The 15,782-nt window shown below is 40.7% G+C and overlaps 1 protein-coding gene across 1 annotated transcript; it reads left to right on the top strand.

The window, feature by feature from the left end:
* Positions 1-2,674: 2,674 nt before the first annotated feature.
* LOC141112563 (metallothionein-1-like) lies at positions 2,675-6,282 on the top strand. Its single transcript, XM_073605499.1, has 3 exons — positions 2,675-2,823; positions 2,966-3,031; positions 6,082-6,282. The coding sequence occupies exons 1-3, from the start codon at positions 2,793-2,795 to the stop codon at positions 6,171-6,173; spliced, it is 189 nt and encodes a 62-aa protein (XP_073461600.1). The 5' UTR covers positions 2,675-2,792; the 3' UTR covers positions 6,174-6,282.
* Positions 6,283-15,782: the final 9,500 nt, after the last annotated feature.

Here is a 15,782-nt window from a genome sequence, read left to right as displayed (position 1 = left end):
TGTTTGTTGAAGCGTTTGTTACCCCAGCATTTCATATTCCTGATATGTACCTGCTGTACCATGTACTAATATGAGAAGGTATCCTGTTCTCTTTGTATTGCTTCCTTTATGTGAAATTTCTGGTGTTCCTGACAGTCCCTCTGCTTTCCTATTAAACACTGATCACACTAAGCAGGAGAACACAGCATGTTCAGTTTTCTATCTATGCTGGGAACTTAATCTGCTCTTCTCCAATGATCAGACTTGTTCTGACACTCCCCTGCACAGCCATTCACTGGGAAGCTCAGTGTGCTGCTGCTTCTCCTCCCCCAGCTCTTATGCAGCTCAGAAAGAGGGAATGTGATCACTTATAAAAAAGGGGGGAAAAGGTATTTATAATGTTTGTTTTAGATCTATACACAAATGTTTTTCCTTTCATTTCTATTTTAAACTGAATGGTTTGTTTTACAAGGTGATCATTTATAATCACTTTAAGCTGGCCATAGATGGATCAAAATTTTGGCCAGTTCAGGATCGACCTCTCACTAACGGGCTTGTTGGAAAAATGTTGATCCATCAGCGGTGCAATTGATCAGTGGTTTGACAGCGGAGTTGTCAGAATACAGTAACACATCAGCTAAGATTCCTACATCCACCTCACTTGTGTGGATGGGGGGAATCCTTTCATTTTTTTTCTTTTTTTTTTATCCTTGAGTTGTGTGTTGCTGTATATTCCTTTTGCTATTCTGTAAAATGTACTGGAATATGTTGCTACTATATAAAAACAATGTTATTTTGTAATAATAATAAAAATCATAACCAGAGGGATAATGCAGTGGATCGCTTTTAACCACTTCAATACAGGGCACTTAGACACCTTCCTGCCCAGACCAATTTTCAGCTTTCAGTGCTGTCGCAGTTTGAATGACAATTGCGCGGTCATGCTACATTGTACCCAAACTAAATTTTTATCATTTTGTTCCCACAAATAGAGCTTTCTTTTGGTGGTATTTGATCACCACTGCGGTTTTTATTTTTTGCGCTATAAACAAAAAAATTTTGAAAAAAATGCATTTTTAACTTTTTGCTATAATAAATATCCCCAAAAAATATATAAAAAAAACATTTTTTTTCCTCAGTTTAGGCCGATATGTATTCTTCTACATATTTTTGGTAAAAAAAAATCATAATAAGCAATTTTTGATTGGTTTGCGCAAAAGTTAGTGTCTACAAAATAGGGGATAGTTTTATGGCATTTTTATTAATATTTTTTTTTTTTTACTAGTAATGGCGGCGATCAGCGATTTTGATCGTGACTGCGACATTATGGCGGACACATCGGACACTTTTGCCGCTATTTTGGGACCATTCACATTTATACAGCAATCGGTGCGATTAAAAATGCATTGATTTCTGTGTAATTGTGACTGGCAGTGAAGGGGTTAACACTAGGTGGCGCTGTAGGGGTTAAGTATGTCCTAGGGAGTGATTCTAACTGTGGGGGGGAGGGGCTATGTGTGACACGACACTGATCACCGCTCCCGATTACAGGGAGCTGTGATCAGTGTCCTGTCACTAGGCAGAACGGGGAAATGCTTGTTTACATCAGCATTTCCCCGTTCTTCCTCTCCGTGAGACGATCGTGGGTATCTATCACACTCATGGAGCTCGTGGCGGGCGCGCACACGATGGCACGGCGGCAAATTTAAAGGGACGTACCTGTACGCCCATTTGCCTGTTTGTGCCATTGTTACGTAGTTAGTAAGATTGAATAAAGACACCAGTCCATCATATAAAGACAACCTGAGTGAGTGTTTACAATTGTCCCTATCCCTATACATTGTGTCTCATTAAGATGCTCATCTATTATATCATTATTTTATTTAAGGTACCCATATAGCGCTGTCAATTTTACGCAGCGCTCCACACATACATCCCACACTCACATCGGTCCCTACCCTCAAGGAGCCCACAATCCAAAGGTCTTCATCTCATATTCATATACTAGGGCCAATTTTGGACAGAAGCCAAGTAACCTACCAGCATGTCTTTGGAGTATGTGGGAGGAAACCGGAGTACCCGGAGGAAACCCACGCAGGCACAGGGAGAACATGCAAACTCCAGGCAGGTAGTGTCGTGGTTGGGATTCGAACCAGCGACCCTTTTTACTGCTAGGCGAGAGTGCTACCCACTACACCACTGTGCCGCCATCATGTTGACGTAAATGTACATGCAGTGGTCGGAAAACGGGTAAATGTACACAATTATCACATTGCTATAATCTTTTTATATGGACTATAAACTAAAGACCTATTAATAAATGGTTGTGGAACGAATCATCGGAGTTTCCATTATTTCTTATGGGGAAATTCACTTTGATATACAAGTGCTTTGGATTACAAGCATGCTTACGGAATGAGCAACCCAAGGTTTTACTGTACATAATTATATATAATATTAGTTTAGAAGCACAGCAGGGAAAAACATCTCACACAAGAATACGATTTCTTTTGTTTGTAAACCCATTGCACATTAACTGTCTGTGCTGCGCACAAGCTGGGGTCCGTGGCTTGTCGTTTTTGCACTTTGCTTGATTTGGCAATTAGTGCGCTCATCACGTCTTGTTTATGGCCAGTCCTTACACGTGGTGCAGGGAGTCATGTGACCAGGGGGTGTGTCGCTGCACTTGTCTGTTTTGCACTCCACTCTGGATGTGCTCTATATAAGCCAGTATCAGAGCTCTGTGAATCATACAGCTATATCATCACAGCAAAATCCAAACGCAGCAGCTACAGAACAACTGCCAACCAACCATGGACCCTCATGACTGCAACTGTGCTACAGGTATGTAGACTCTATGCTGGGTACCAGCTAATTGCAGAATAGATTATGTATATTGTTGTTTGTGGGGTTTTTTTTGTTTTTTTTTTTTTTTTGTTTTGTTTTTTTTTAGTATCCTGCTAACTGGATTCTCTTTGCCTTTTAGGTGGCTCATGCTCCTGCGGTGATTCCTGCAAGTGCAAAGACTGCAAATGCAAAGGCTGCAAGAAAAGTAAGTGTACTACCTGAAAATAATTATAATAAATAACTGTGTATATAATATTACTGTCTGTCAGGCCATTTAATGACTGCTGGTTTTTGTGCGTATTGTCAATTTTAAATGTGTGCCTAACCTTGCAATAGATCGGTCTTCATAGGTTACTTTATCATGCACGACCTCTATAATCCTATCAGCTGCCCAGCTTTTAAATGGTTAATAAGCTGTGTATGCTTTTTGACCTATTTAACCCTCCTCAGGGCTTCCCCCCCCCCCCCCCCCCCCCCCTCGGAGAATAGGTGCAGGAACTCTTACCCCATGTCTCTGCCCCCTACCCACCTCTGACCACTGTCCCTTGATTCCACTCCCTACCCAACTACCAGTACTGCCCCTTTTAGAGAATACAGAACCAAGTATCATTTTGTGGTGCTAAATCATTTGTATGGAACATGTTAATGATAAAAAGAAAAGCAGTAAAATAGATCCCCTGCAGCCAGGAACAATAGAATCCCAGCAATAGATCCCCACACAACAATAGACTCCCCCAGCAACAATGGACTCCAACCCAACAACAATAGATTCCCTGCAGCAACAGTAAACCACCCACAACAAAATATCACACCCAGTAACAAAATATCCACCCAAGCAACATTAGACACACCCCCCCCCCCCCCCCCCGCTGGATCCTCCAGCAGCCAGTAAAAATAGACCTCTCCCTCCAACAGATCCCTTCCAGGAACATAAGATTCCCCCCCCCCCCCCCCCCCAACAACAATTGATTCCCCATCAGCAACAATAGACCCTCACACAAAATCAGATCCCCAAGCAGACAGTGTCAATAGACCCTCCAGCACACCCCACACCCCATGCTATTACATACATTTAGTGCCGGAACTGCATTCCCCCGCGTTCCCGCTGAAAAAAAGCCGTGACCCTCCTGCTTAAACTGTATGTAAACAAACAAACTTCTCATATTTGGTCTATGCTGACCACATGCTACGCAATCTGTATGATCTACTTTAAGATATTACCACAACATGAGCACAAAATGTATTTGATGTAACCAAATCAGACAGGCCCTTGCACTACATGAGTTTCTCAATTCCAGTCAAGGCGCACCAACAGGTCATGTTTTCAGGCTTTCCATTATTTTGCACAGGTGGTTCGATCAGTTTTACTGCCTTAGTAATTACCATAGCTGTTTCATCTGAGGGAAATCCTGAAAACGTGACCTGTTGGTGCGCCTGGAGGACTGGATTTGAGAAACCTTGCACTACGTAGTTGATGTAATTGTGCAATTAAAAATAAATCTGTCAGGTTATCCAGAGCTTTATTTACTAAAGTTGGAGAGTGCAATCAGGCTAATTTCTGCAGAGAAGCCAATTGGCTTCCAGGTTTTATTGCCAAAACTTAATCAAACATGTTAGAAGCTGTGTGTGTGTGTTCAAATGGACAAAACGCATGAAAATGTGCCACGTATTGCAGATACATACTGTACCTCATCCCTTTAAACCTGAACACCTTTTGAGGCTAATTAAATGCAGACAAGGGACCAAATGAGTTCAATTACCAACTTAATCAGCCACAGAACCTGTAAAATTAATGTGTTATGGTTGCCACCTCATCCCTTTAAACCCGAATTGTAGACCATATATTCTCAGATTCTAGGGATCACAGGGACAGGTCTGAATTCTCACCTTGTTTGCTTCGTGATAACATCTCCATTTATAAAACCATGTAGTTGAGTGAACACCATTCTATAAATGTATGTTTTAGTGGGGTGGGGGTTGTAAATATTGAATACATACATCATTACCATCGTAGTTAATGAAAACGCAGGACACCTATTGAATGAAGACCTGTCTACCTTTTTAGAGATCTAGGATGTATTTGCAGCTATAGGCTGTCATATGGCAAACGCACAGCATTGTGCATTTATTATCGGTACTTGTATAGTGCCGTTAATTTGCATAACTCCTTTACACATATATTGTACATTTATATCAGTCCCTGCCCTCAGGGACCTTGGCTTGTAAGCGCCCTAACTCTCATTCCTACATACTAAGGCCAATTTAAACAGGAGTCAATTAACATACCAGCATCTCTTTTGAAGTGTGGGAGGAAACAATAGTACCCGGAGGAAACCTATGCAGGCACAGGGAGAACATGCAAACTCCAGGCAGGTAGTGTTGTGGTTGGGATTCAAACTGACGACCCCAGTGCTGCTGTATGTATCGTGGTGTCATTAAAAACCCTTCAATGATGTCTCTTGTGGGTAACCTCATGTATACATGGGTGGCATTCATAGTGCTTTCAGAATGCAGTTTTGATATCCTAGTGCAGTGATGGCGAACCTTGGCACCCCAGATGTGTTAGAACTACATTTCCCATGATGCTCAACTAGACTGCAGAGTGCAGGAGCATAATGGGAAATGTAGTTCCAAAACATCTGGGGTGCCAAGGTTCGCCATCACTGTCCTAGTGCATCTGAACTACTGGGGGTACAGCTTACTGTAGATAATGAGCTGGTGACAAAAGATCTCCCGCTGAGATTAATTGCTTGTTGGCAGTTATTGAATTGGATTTGCTGTGCAACAAGTAAGTTGACTGTCAACAAGCAGTTGAATTGAAGTGTTGCCCTCGAAATAAACCAAGCAAATACTGTTGCTCTTTGTATGTGGTGAACACTAAAGGCCATTGGTCATCTGAGCGCTTGTGCTCTGGATATAGAAAAGGTCCCTCACCCTTCCACAGAACATATCCTTTATGGAAGACTTGCTTTGGCCCTTGTCAAAAAAAGAAACCCATATCAGATCATTTGGGTCATGTAGAATTTCTTGCTGTGATCTTAAGTTTTGACATCACTGGCATGGATAGATCTTGTGGCCCTAAGCCAGTTATAAGAGAGCCTAAGATTGGTGTCTCCCAATATTTCTGCAGAAGGTATGGGTTGCATCATATCGGTGTTGCACACTAATAACTTTATATACATTGTATTATTAATTTTTTTAAATTTTTTTTTTTTTTTTTTTTTTTTTTTTTTTTTTTTTTTTTTCTTCTTTCAGGTTGCTGCTCCTGCTGTCCGGCAGACTGCACCAAATGCAGCCAGGGCTGTCAATGTGCAAAGGGATGTGATACCTGCAGTTGTTGCAAGTGACCTGCTGAGTCTCCTGTGTTCCGTGTCTGAAGTGTAGTTTATTGATCATCAGTCATGTGCAGTATGTTCTGTAACTTTGTATTTTGATAATAAAAGATTATGTATTTCACCAAGTTGCATCACTGACATTGTCTACTGTTCAAAAGTCAAATTTACTTTTTTTTTTTTTTTTTTTTTTTTAATCAAATAGATGGTATACGGGGGGGGTGAACCTCCAGGCTTGATAACAGATGCAAACACATAAACTGAGCTCTAATATACAGTGAAAAAGTTATTTTCATTGTAAACCACTGATTAACACTGTAGTTTTACTTGGGCAGCAACCAACCCCCTCCAAAGCTGGTCACACACTAGACCAGGGGCCTCAAACTTCCTATACAAAGGGGCCAGTTTCCTGCCCTTCAGACTTTGGCCAGTGGGTATAGACAATATCTCAGGCTGGGTGGTCAGTGGGAATAAAAAATAAATAAATAAATTACATGGTGCCTGTGGTCAGGAAGAATAGAGCCCCATGGTTGGGGGTTCGTGGGAGGATTAGTTCCCCCAAGGTGCCAGATAAGGGGGTGAATTTGGCAGACCACCAAACTAGGCAATCTGATTTTTACAACCAACCTTTTGTTTTTCTTGCCAATGTAGCACTAACTCACGGTGGAGCTGCTGATTTAAAGCGGGCTGTTACCGTCACCTTGTTACCTGTAATTTCACCAACACCGGGTCTAGGGGTCCCCGTTGAGCTTACTGCGAGGCAATGTAGGCACCAGTCACTTAAATACTTTTTCAATGCTTTAATGGGGATAACTGGAAGAAGTAGGAGAGTTGCAAGGGGGTTCAAATACCTTTTTATTGGCGTAGCGTCAAGGAATCTAAAACTTTAGGATGGATGTATCCTCAGTTTAGGATTAAATCTTTGCCCGCCCGAATAGGTTTCTCTCACCAACCTAGCAGCCGGAACGCAGCACGAACAAAAAGTCTCTGCCACAGACTTTGGTGGGACAAACTCATACGATCCTCTGCCACAGGATGTAGTAGTTTTCGATGAACAGCAAACACTGTACCAGAACCTGTAGGATAATTTAAGATGCATCCTCCAATTGAGTCACCAGGCCCTTCTCCAGACCAGCGCTCCGCATGGTCCCTTCCAAGATGAGTCCTCCCCTGGATTCTTCTCAATTGTCCGGCTTCTTCCCGCAGGACAGACAGCACAGGACCATCCCAGCAGCAGCAGGCCCCAGACAGGCTTCTGGGTCCACCCGCACGGCTGCAGCGGCATAACCCTCAAAGCCGGAGGGCTACAAGATAGCACTCACTGACACATACCTCTAGGCCAAGAGGGCTACGAGCAAAAATAAAAATTAAGTACAGCGCTACGTTTAGAAGGAAAGTGAAAAGCAGCCAACACACCTATAGACTCAAGGCAGAAAAAAAAGAAACAAAAGTGTGGCGCTATATATCACATCCACAGCTGTGTGTATTACAATAAAGACATATAAAAATGGTGAATACTACCAAAAAATGTATGACCATAAAATGGATAGCGTCAAATAATCAGTGTTGATCACATATAAAGTAAATACACAATAATACTTAATCATCAGATGTGCCAGTGATTAGTAGAAACCCGTGCTGGTTCCATGAGCCAGACACCAAACATAAAAAACATAAAACTTTAAAAGTCCATAAAAAATGTGTAGAAAAATAGTGAAGAAAAACATCAACAAAGGGGGTTGAAAGGGGGTGATGCATGGCCAGATGGTATTCACAGAATTTTAATCACACCAAATCTGGCGAGTGGGCAGAAGGGAGACCACAAGTGTGCATAGATTGTACATCAGTGCCGGGGCCAACACCAGGAGTAGAGGAGGCTTACCGGAAAAAATTGACCTGAAATGGTGTACGCCAGACAAGTCAAAAAAGCATAATAACCACTGGTTCTGGGAAATGTGTCTTGTCAGATGTCATCAACAGATGGTGGAAAGAAAAGCAGGGGGTCCGCAGGGCTTCCTCTCCCATAGGTAATCCAGCATAAGCCAAACGTGTAGTTTCATATGCCATGCAAGGAGCAAACAAAACTCACATAGCGTAATAACGTTTTAAAACACTAGTTTATTAAAATAATTAATAACAGAATCACATTTTGGAAGAACGAAACAGAGCTCAAATATCAAATAGCGGCGATCGTGAGGTGTCCACCCGACATGTTTCAGCTAAGGAGCCGTCATCTGGAGCCACCCCAGATGACGGCTCCTTAGCTGAAACATGTCGGGCATATGAAACTACACGTTTGGCTTATGCTGGATTACCTATGGGAGAGGAAGCCATGCGGAACCTATGCTTTTCTTTCCACCATCTGTTGATGACATCTGACAAGACACATTTCCCAGAACCAGTGGTTATGCTTTTTTGACTTGTCTGGCGTACGCCATTTCAGGTCAATTTTTTACGTTAAGCCTCCTCTACTCCTGGTGTTGGCCCCGGCACTGATGTACAATCTATGCACACTTGTGGTCTCCCTTCTGCCCACTCGCCAGATTTGGTGCGATTAAAATTCTGTGAATACCATCTGGCCATGCATCACCCCCTTTGAACTCTGTTGATGTTTTTCTTCACTATTTTTCTACACATTTTTTATGGACTTTTAAAGTTTGTTTTTTATATTTGGTGTCTGGCTCATGGAACCAGCACGGGTTTCTACTATTCACTGGCACATCTGATGATTAAGTATTATTGTGTATTTACTTTATATGTGATCAACACTGATTAATTATTTGACACTATCCATTTTATGGTCATACATTTTTTGGTAGTATTCACCATTTTTATATGTCTTTATTGTAATAGATACGGCTGTGGATGTGATATATAGCGCCGCACAAGAGGGCTACGAGGCAAAAAGCTCCCACCTCCGCCAAGTTATCTCCGGGACAGAAGAGCACTCATACACTTCAGCTTGTTGCTTTCCAACATTGAACCACGATGACAACGACACCCACAGGCGCAATGCGGAACTGCACGCAACACAGCCAAGCTGGAACAGAGGCTAAACTAACATTAGATTAAACCTGAACAATGTATAGCACAGATGATCCATTAAATTTACCTATAAGCGGTAGATTAGAAATCTACCAGCGCTACATCAAATTTCTATAAGACAAGGACAAACAAACAAAATTTTGAAAATATATCGAACTAGGCAGGCTTTTGCACTACATAGTTGTTTGGATTTCTATCTGCTCGTCTAGTCCCTTTTTAGGAGGTATAAGTGATTTATGGCCTCAGCAATGTAAATCTAAACACATGGCATTCATTAAATTAACTCAAGAAGGTTTAGGGGCTTAGAGAAAATTGAGTAAGCTACAAAATGAACTAACCTAATGAGATTAAGACACCATAATTCAGAGGGAGGAGCCTGGTAATGGCTCTGTGCACGGCGTGAGGATCCTGAGAACCCTCTCCCTGCAGCTGAGAGGAATGATCGGCCTGATGAGAAGGTGTAGGTAGCTTCCCTCCCCGCCCCCCCTGCTCATCACTCACTGAGCTGTCTTGTGGAGTAAGCCAGAGGAAGTTTGTACCTGCGTCTGACTGCAACAAGCTGTAGTGAGCGTCCCTTTTTGTCCCAAATTCAACAACAACTAAAAGATAAGTACCGTATTTTTTTTTTTTTTTTTTTGGGCTTTTTTTCTATTGCAATTGTCTTGAAGTGAAAAGGCAAAGGAAAAGTAATGGAGCAAGAGAAAGGGAAAGGGAAAGAACATATTGAAATAAAACGAAATAAAATGGAATAAAAAGCGAAAGTAAATGAAGGCGAAAGAGCTGAAAAAGTAGAATCAAGTGAGCTAAGAAAAACAATAAAAACAGGGGGGGGAACAGGGGAGAAGGAGAAGGTGAATGAGAGACAAGCCAACGGAAGAGTTGTCTCCCAGCCCCCACCTGTTTGCTGCTGCTGCTGCAGTAGCTCCCTTTCTTGTGATCCTTTTTTTTTTTTTTTTTTTTTTTTGTTTTTGTTTTTTGCAAATGGTATTAACTATAGGCTCGATAGTATAAACTATAGAATAAGAAGAAATTTCATAGTAACAAAATGTGGAACATATAAGCTCATACTGGAACTATACTGCTGAACATATAAATCATCTTGCTGAATACTTGAATTAGATTGCATTATACCGCTAAAACATTTGAATTATTTTTATGAGCACCTGGGCCCTCATGCACATGGGCTGTTGGGAGAACGTTGTGAAAACGCTAGTGTCTTTGCAGTGACTTTTTTTTTTTTTTTTTTTTTTTTACTTTTTTCAGCGTTTTTGCAATAGCGTCTTTGAGCGTTTTTGGAGCGTTTTTTTTTTTGTTTTTGTTTTTTCCTCCTCTTTTGGCTCTTCTATTGCAATTGTCTTGAAGTGAACAAGCAGGGGAAAAGGCGAAAGAGCTGAAAAAGTAGAATCAAGTGAGCTAAGAAAAACAATAAAAACAGGGGGGGGGAACAGGGGAGAAGAGAAGGAGAAGGTGAAAGAAAGACAAGCCAACGGAAGAGTTGTCTCCCAGCCCCCACCTGCCTGCTGCTGCTGCTGCTGCTGCTGCTGCAGTATCTCCCTTTCTTGTGAATTTTTTTTTTTTTTTTTTTTTTTTTTTTTTTGCAAAGGGTACTAATTATAGGCTTGATAGTACAAACTATAGAATAAGAAGAAATTCCATAGTAACAAAATGTGGAACAAATAAGCTTATACTGGAACTATACTGCTGAATATATAAATCATCTTGCTGAATACTTGAATTAGATTGCATTATATCGCTAAAACATTTGAATTATTTTGCTGAGCACCTGGGCCCCCATGCACACGGGCTGCTGGAAAAGCGCTGTGAAGACGCCGGTGTCTTTGCAGTGACTTTTTTTTTTTTTTAACTTTTTCCAGCTTTTTTTCAGCATTTTTGCAATAGCGTTTTTGAGCGTTTTTGAGCCTTTTTTTTTTTTTTTTTTTCCCAGCTTAAGAACGCTTAAACAATTGAACAGCACTAAGGAATGCTTAATGTATTTAAGGTAGTAACATAACTTCTGGAAAACGGGGACCACTCATATCTCATTAATTTATTTCTATTATTGGATTGTGGGGAGGATGCCGGGTATGAGAACGGAATAAAAGAAATATTAGTAAAAATAAGTCAATTTAAAAAGGCTGGGAGATTTTTTCATCATTAAGAAATCCCAATCAAGGGGTATTCTGGAAGGCAGCTTTGAAGATCTTATAAATCCAGCCATAGAAACAAACATGAAGGGGAAAACAACAAGAAGTGCGGGAGCAATACCGAAATCACCTAGGACCAGCCTAGGCCCAAGTCCAGGCCCTATGAACAGGTATATACAGCAAGGAATCGGAGAAGGAGAGAAACAAGTGGGTTCAAAGGGCAGACAAATAGATACAAAAGAGAAGGACAACAAGGATAAAAAAGGCCAGTATAAAGTACAAACAGAAACCAGCCACCTCTCAGAACCCAGAATGGAGCCAGAAATGGGAGAGGAAGACAGAGGAAAGGAGGAAGGACAACAAGGGCCACAGTTGCCAACAAAACAGGATATGGAAAAAATGTTTGCGGCACTAGAGAATTCCCTAAAAGCAGAGATGTCAACACTCCATAAAGATATGGGATATATGTTAAACAGAGTGGAAGAAGTAGAGATCAAAGTAGACCTACATCAAAAAAACATAAAGGAACTAGAAGATGAAATAAAGAAATTAAAACGGGAACAACAGGAACAATCATATAAAATAGAAGAGCAAGAAAATAGAGATAAAAAGAAAAACTTGAGAATACGTGGGTTACCGGAAACAGAACAAGCAGAAAATCTAATAGAAAAAATGAACAATCTCTTCAACCAAATCTTGGGAAAGGAAACAACTAACACAATAGGAATAGAAAGTGTCTTTCGAGTAAAAAAACCTCAAAGGTTTGCAAGGGAAACACCTAGAGATGTAATCGTACGCTTTGAAAAATGGGAAGAAAAAAAACAGATCTGGATAAACCTAAAGAGGAAAACACAAATAGAGTTTGCGGGAGGTAAATTACAAATATTTCAAGACTTATCTCAAACGTTGAAAAGACGACGGATACTAAAGCCATTATTAGAAATCCTCCGGGAGCAAGAAATTCAATACAACTGGGGTTTTCCAGCATGTCTAATAGCAAGGAAAAACGGAATAAGTGCGAGGCTAAGACATGTGGAGGAGATTCCGGACTTTTGCAACAAACTAGAAATCCCCTCCCCAGAACTGGAAAAATACGCAAATAGTCAGGAGCGAATAACGGCAAGAGATGACCTACAGTGGCAAGTAAATTCAAGGATCAGACATCAAGATGTGGACTCTCGAGGAAATTAATATCTGAGAAAATACCACACAACGGTGCAAGGGGCCTTAGAGTGGAAAGGGGGGGGGGGGGGCTGGGGTTGATGGGATGGGAAAAAAAGGAAAGTGAAAGGATTGGTAAAACACAACAAAAACGCAGGGAGAGGGAGACAGGGACTCACGGAGTGGACAGGGGGTCGCCCTATTAGTGCTTAGGCAGGGGGGTAATAGGGTGTCTTACAGAGCTCCGCCTCACAATAAATAGAGCAGAGGGGGCAGAGCGTGCCCCACAAAACAAAGTAAAATGCTCTCAGCTCTAGAGAATATGGGGGTAAAAAACCCATATCAGAAAAAAGGGAGGGGGAGGGTGGGAGGAGGGAGGGGAGGGGGAGGGAGGGTGGGGAGGGAGAGGTCTGAGTCACATGAGTGGTTACATAGGCACACCTATTCTGAGACAAGAGATGAGGAGACCCCGTGCGTCCGCTGGGTGTCCCCTCCATCCGGTCTCCTAGGGGGACCGCGTGGGGGGGAGGGCCGGAGGACGGGCGGGGAAGAAAAGGCACAAGAATGGAAAATGTAAACAGCATAAAAATAATCTCTTACAATGTCCGAGGACTAAATTCCCCAGGGAAGAGAAACATCATCCTCCGAGAACTAGAAAAAAGTAAAGCAGAAATAATTTTCCTACAGGAGACGCATATAACCCAAAACTCAAGTGCCAAAATTTATTCAAGAAACATACCAACATGGTATCAAGGAGACTCGCCAATAAGAAGGGCCAAAGGAGTAGCCATCGGTATAGGGAAAAATGTACGTTTTCTAATAGATCAAAGGAAAATAGACCCGGAGGGTCGATATCTTTTTATTACAGGAACTATACATGGGGTAAAATATACATTGGCCAATGTCTACTGTCCTAATAAGAACCCTAAAAAATATTTGATAGATATAATTAAAATACTAATGGAATTCAAGCAAGGGAAATTAATACTAGCTGGAGACTTCAACTTCAGCATGGATAATAAAATGGACAGTACCTCAAGAGTAAGGGACAAAGAGGTAAATCAACTAAAGAAATTAAAAAGAACATTATATGAACAACAACTAATAGACCCTTGGAGAATTCAGCACCCCAGCACAAAGGACTACACATTCTACTCAACAGTACACAAAATTTACTCCAGATTGGATTACATCATGGTCGAACATAGAAACTTGGAAGAAATAGAAGAAACAAAAATAGGCATAATAACCGCCTCAGATCACAGCCCAGTAATCTTGAGAATGAAAATAAAAGGAGAAGTCCTTGAAAGGGGTCCATGGAGAATCAACGAAACTTTATTAGAAGACAGTGAGACCGAAATAAGCATCATAGAAGAAATTAAAAGATATTTTGAAGAAAACGATACACCAGAAGTATCGAAAGCAACAATATGGGAGGCGCATAAATCTGTTATTAGGGGCAAGTTAATAGCTATAGGGGCAAGAAAAAAACAGGAAAGGAAAACAAACATGCAACAAATAATTAAAGAAATTTATGAATTGGAACGAAAACACAAAAATCAAGTAAACAACAAAATCTTCGGCCTACTATCTCAAAAGAGAGAGCAATTAAAAGACTGGATGGAACAAGAAGAAAGGAAGGACTACAACAGAGTAGTACAAGAAAAATATAAATGGGCTAATAAACCAGGAAAATACCTAGCAAATCTGGTAAAAAAAAAGAAGTCTTTGAATTACATTGAGAAGATCAAAAATGAAAAAGGAGAAGTGGTAAATAAAACCACAGATATAGCGATAACATTTCAAAAATACTTCAGCTCCCTTTATGCAATAAAAGGACAGGAAAGTTGGAAAGAAGCGAATACAAGAACAAAGAAGATACAAGAATATTTAAAAAAAGCAAACTTACCAAAACTAAAAATAGACCAACTAGAAGAATTGGAAAAAAATATTACGCATGAAGAGGTAAAACTGGCATTAAAGGAAACTCCCGTAGGAAAAAGCCCAGGACCAGACGGGTTTACGGTCAAATACTATAAAAAATTTGAAGAACAGCTGACTCCAAAACTATTAGAATATATGAATTCCTTAGGGGAAGATGAAGAAATAAGAAGTGAATCGTTATTAGCTCATATTACAATACTACCAAAAGAAGGGAAAGACAAAGTTAACTGCTCAAGCTACAGGCCAATAGCCCTATTGAACGCTGATACGAAGCTGTACTCCAAGATCCTGGCCACTAGGATAAAAAAACTAATCCCACTGTGGATCAACCCGGACCAAACTGGTTTTGTCCCGGGGAGAGAGGGGCGGGACAACAGCCTAAAATCATTATTGATGTTGCACAAGAAGGTGCAGAATGAGACCCCAGTTCTATTCCTGTCATTGGATGCAGAAAAAGCATTTGACAGGGTAGACTGGGGTTTCATGATGGATACATTGCGGCACTTGGGTATTGGGACAAAAATGATGAAGTGGATAACAAATTTGTATAATGGCCCGACAGCAGTCGTAAAAGTAAACGGTAGACTCTCTCCAAAAATTAAGATGCACAATGGAACACGGCAAGGCTGTCCACTGTCTCCACTATTATATGTATTGGCCTTAGAACCACTATTAGTAACACTCCGCAATAACAAAGAGGTAGAAGGAGCGAAACTAGGAGGAAAAGAGCATAAGATCGCTGCCTACGCGGACGACATCTTGATGTACGTATCCAACCCAAGAGTGTCACTCCCAAACATACTGAAAGAAATTAAAAAATACGGAGAACTGTCAAACTTCAAAATTAATCCAATAAAAACGGAAATATTAAACATAGGTCTAGAGGAAAAGGAAGTTCAGTTTTTACAAAAAGAATTCCCATTTACTTGGGTAAAAGAACTCAATTACCTTGGAATTAAAATAACTCCTAGAGTCGAAAAAATTTATCAGGCAAACTTTATTCCACTGATCAATGAGGTCAAAGAAGAAATGAAAAAGTTAAGAATACAGCCACTTTCATGGATTGGAAGAATAAATATGTTTAAGATGACGATATTACCTAAAATAAATTACAGATTACAGATGTTACCAGTAAAAATCCCGCAGAGCTTTTTTAAAATAATTAAAACAATCCTGCTAAAATACATATGGCTTAATAAAAAACCAAGAATTAAATACACGCTGATCACAAGGAAAAAGGAGCATGGGGGTCTTGCCGTCCCAGATATAAGTAGGTACTATAAAGCCATAGTTTTAACACGAATGTTAGAGTGGACAAATGAGAAAAATG

This window comes from Aquarana catesbeiana, linkage group LG11 (assembly GCF_042186555.1).
Source record: "Aquarana catesbeiana isolate 2022-GZ linkage group LG11, ASM4218655v1, whole genome shotgun sequence".
NCBI classification, from domain to species: domain Eukaryota; kingdom Metazoa; phylum Chordata; class Amphibia; order Anura; family Ranidae; genus Aquarana; species Aquarana catesbeiana.
Note: the sequence above shows the minus strand (reverse complement) of the source record. Positions and strands in the feature narration are given on the sequence as shown.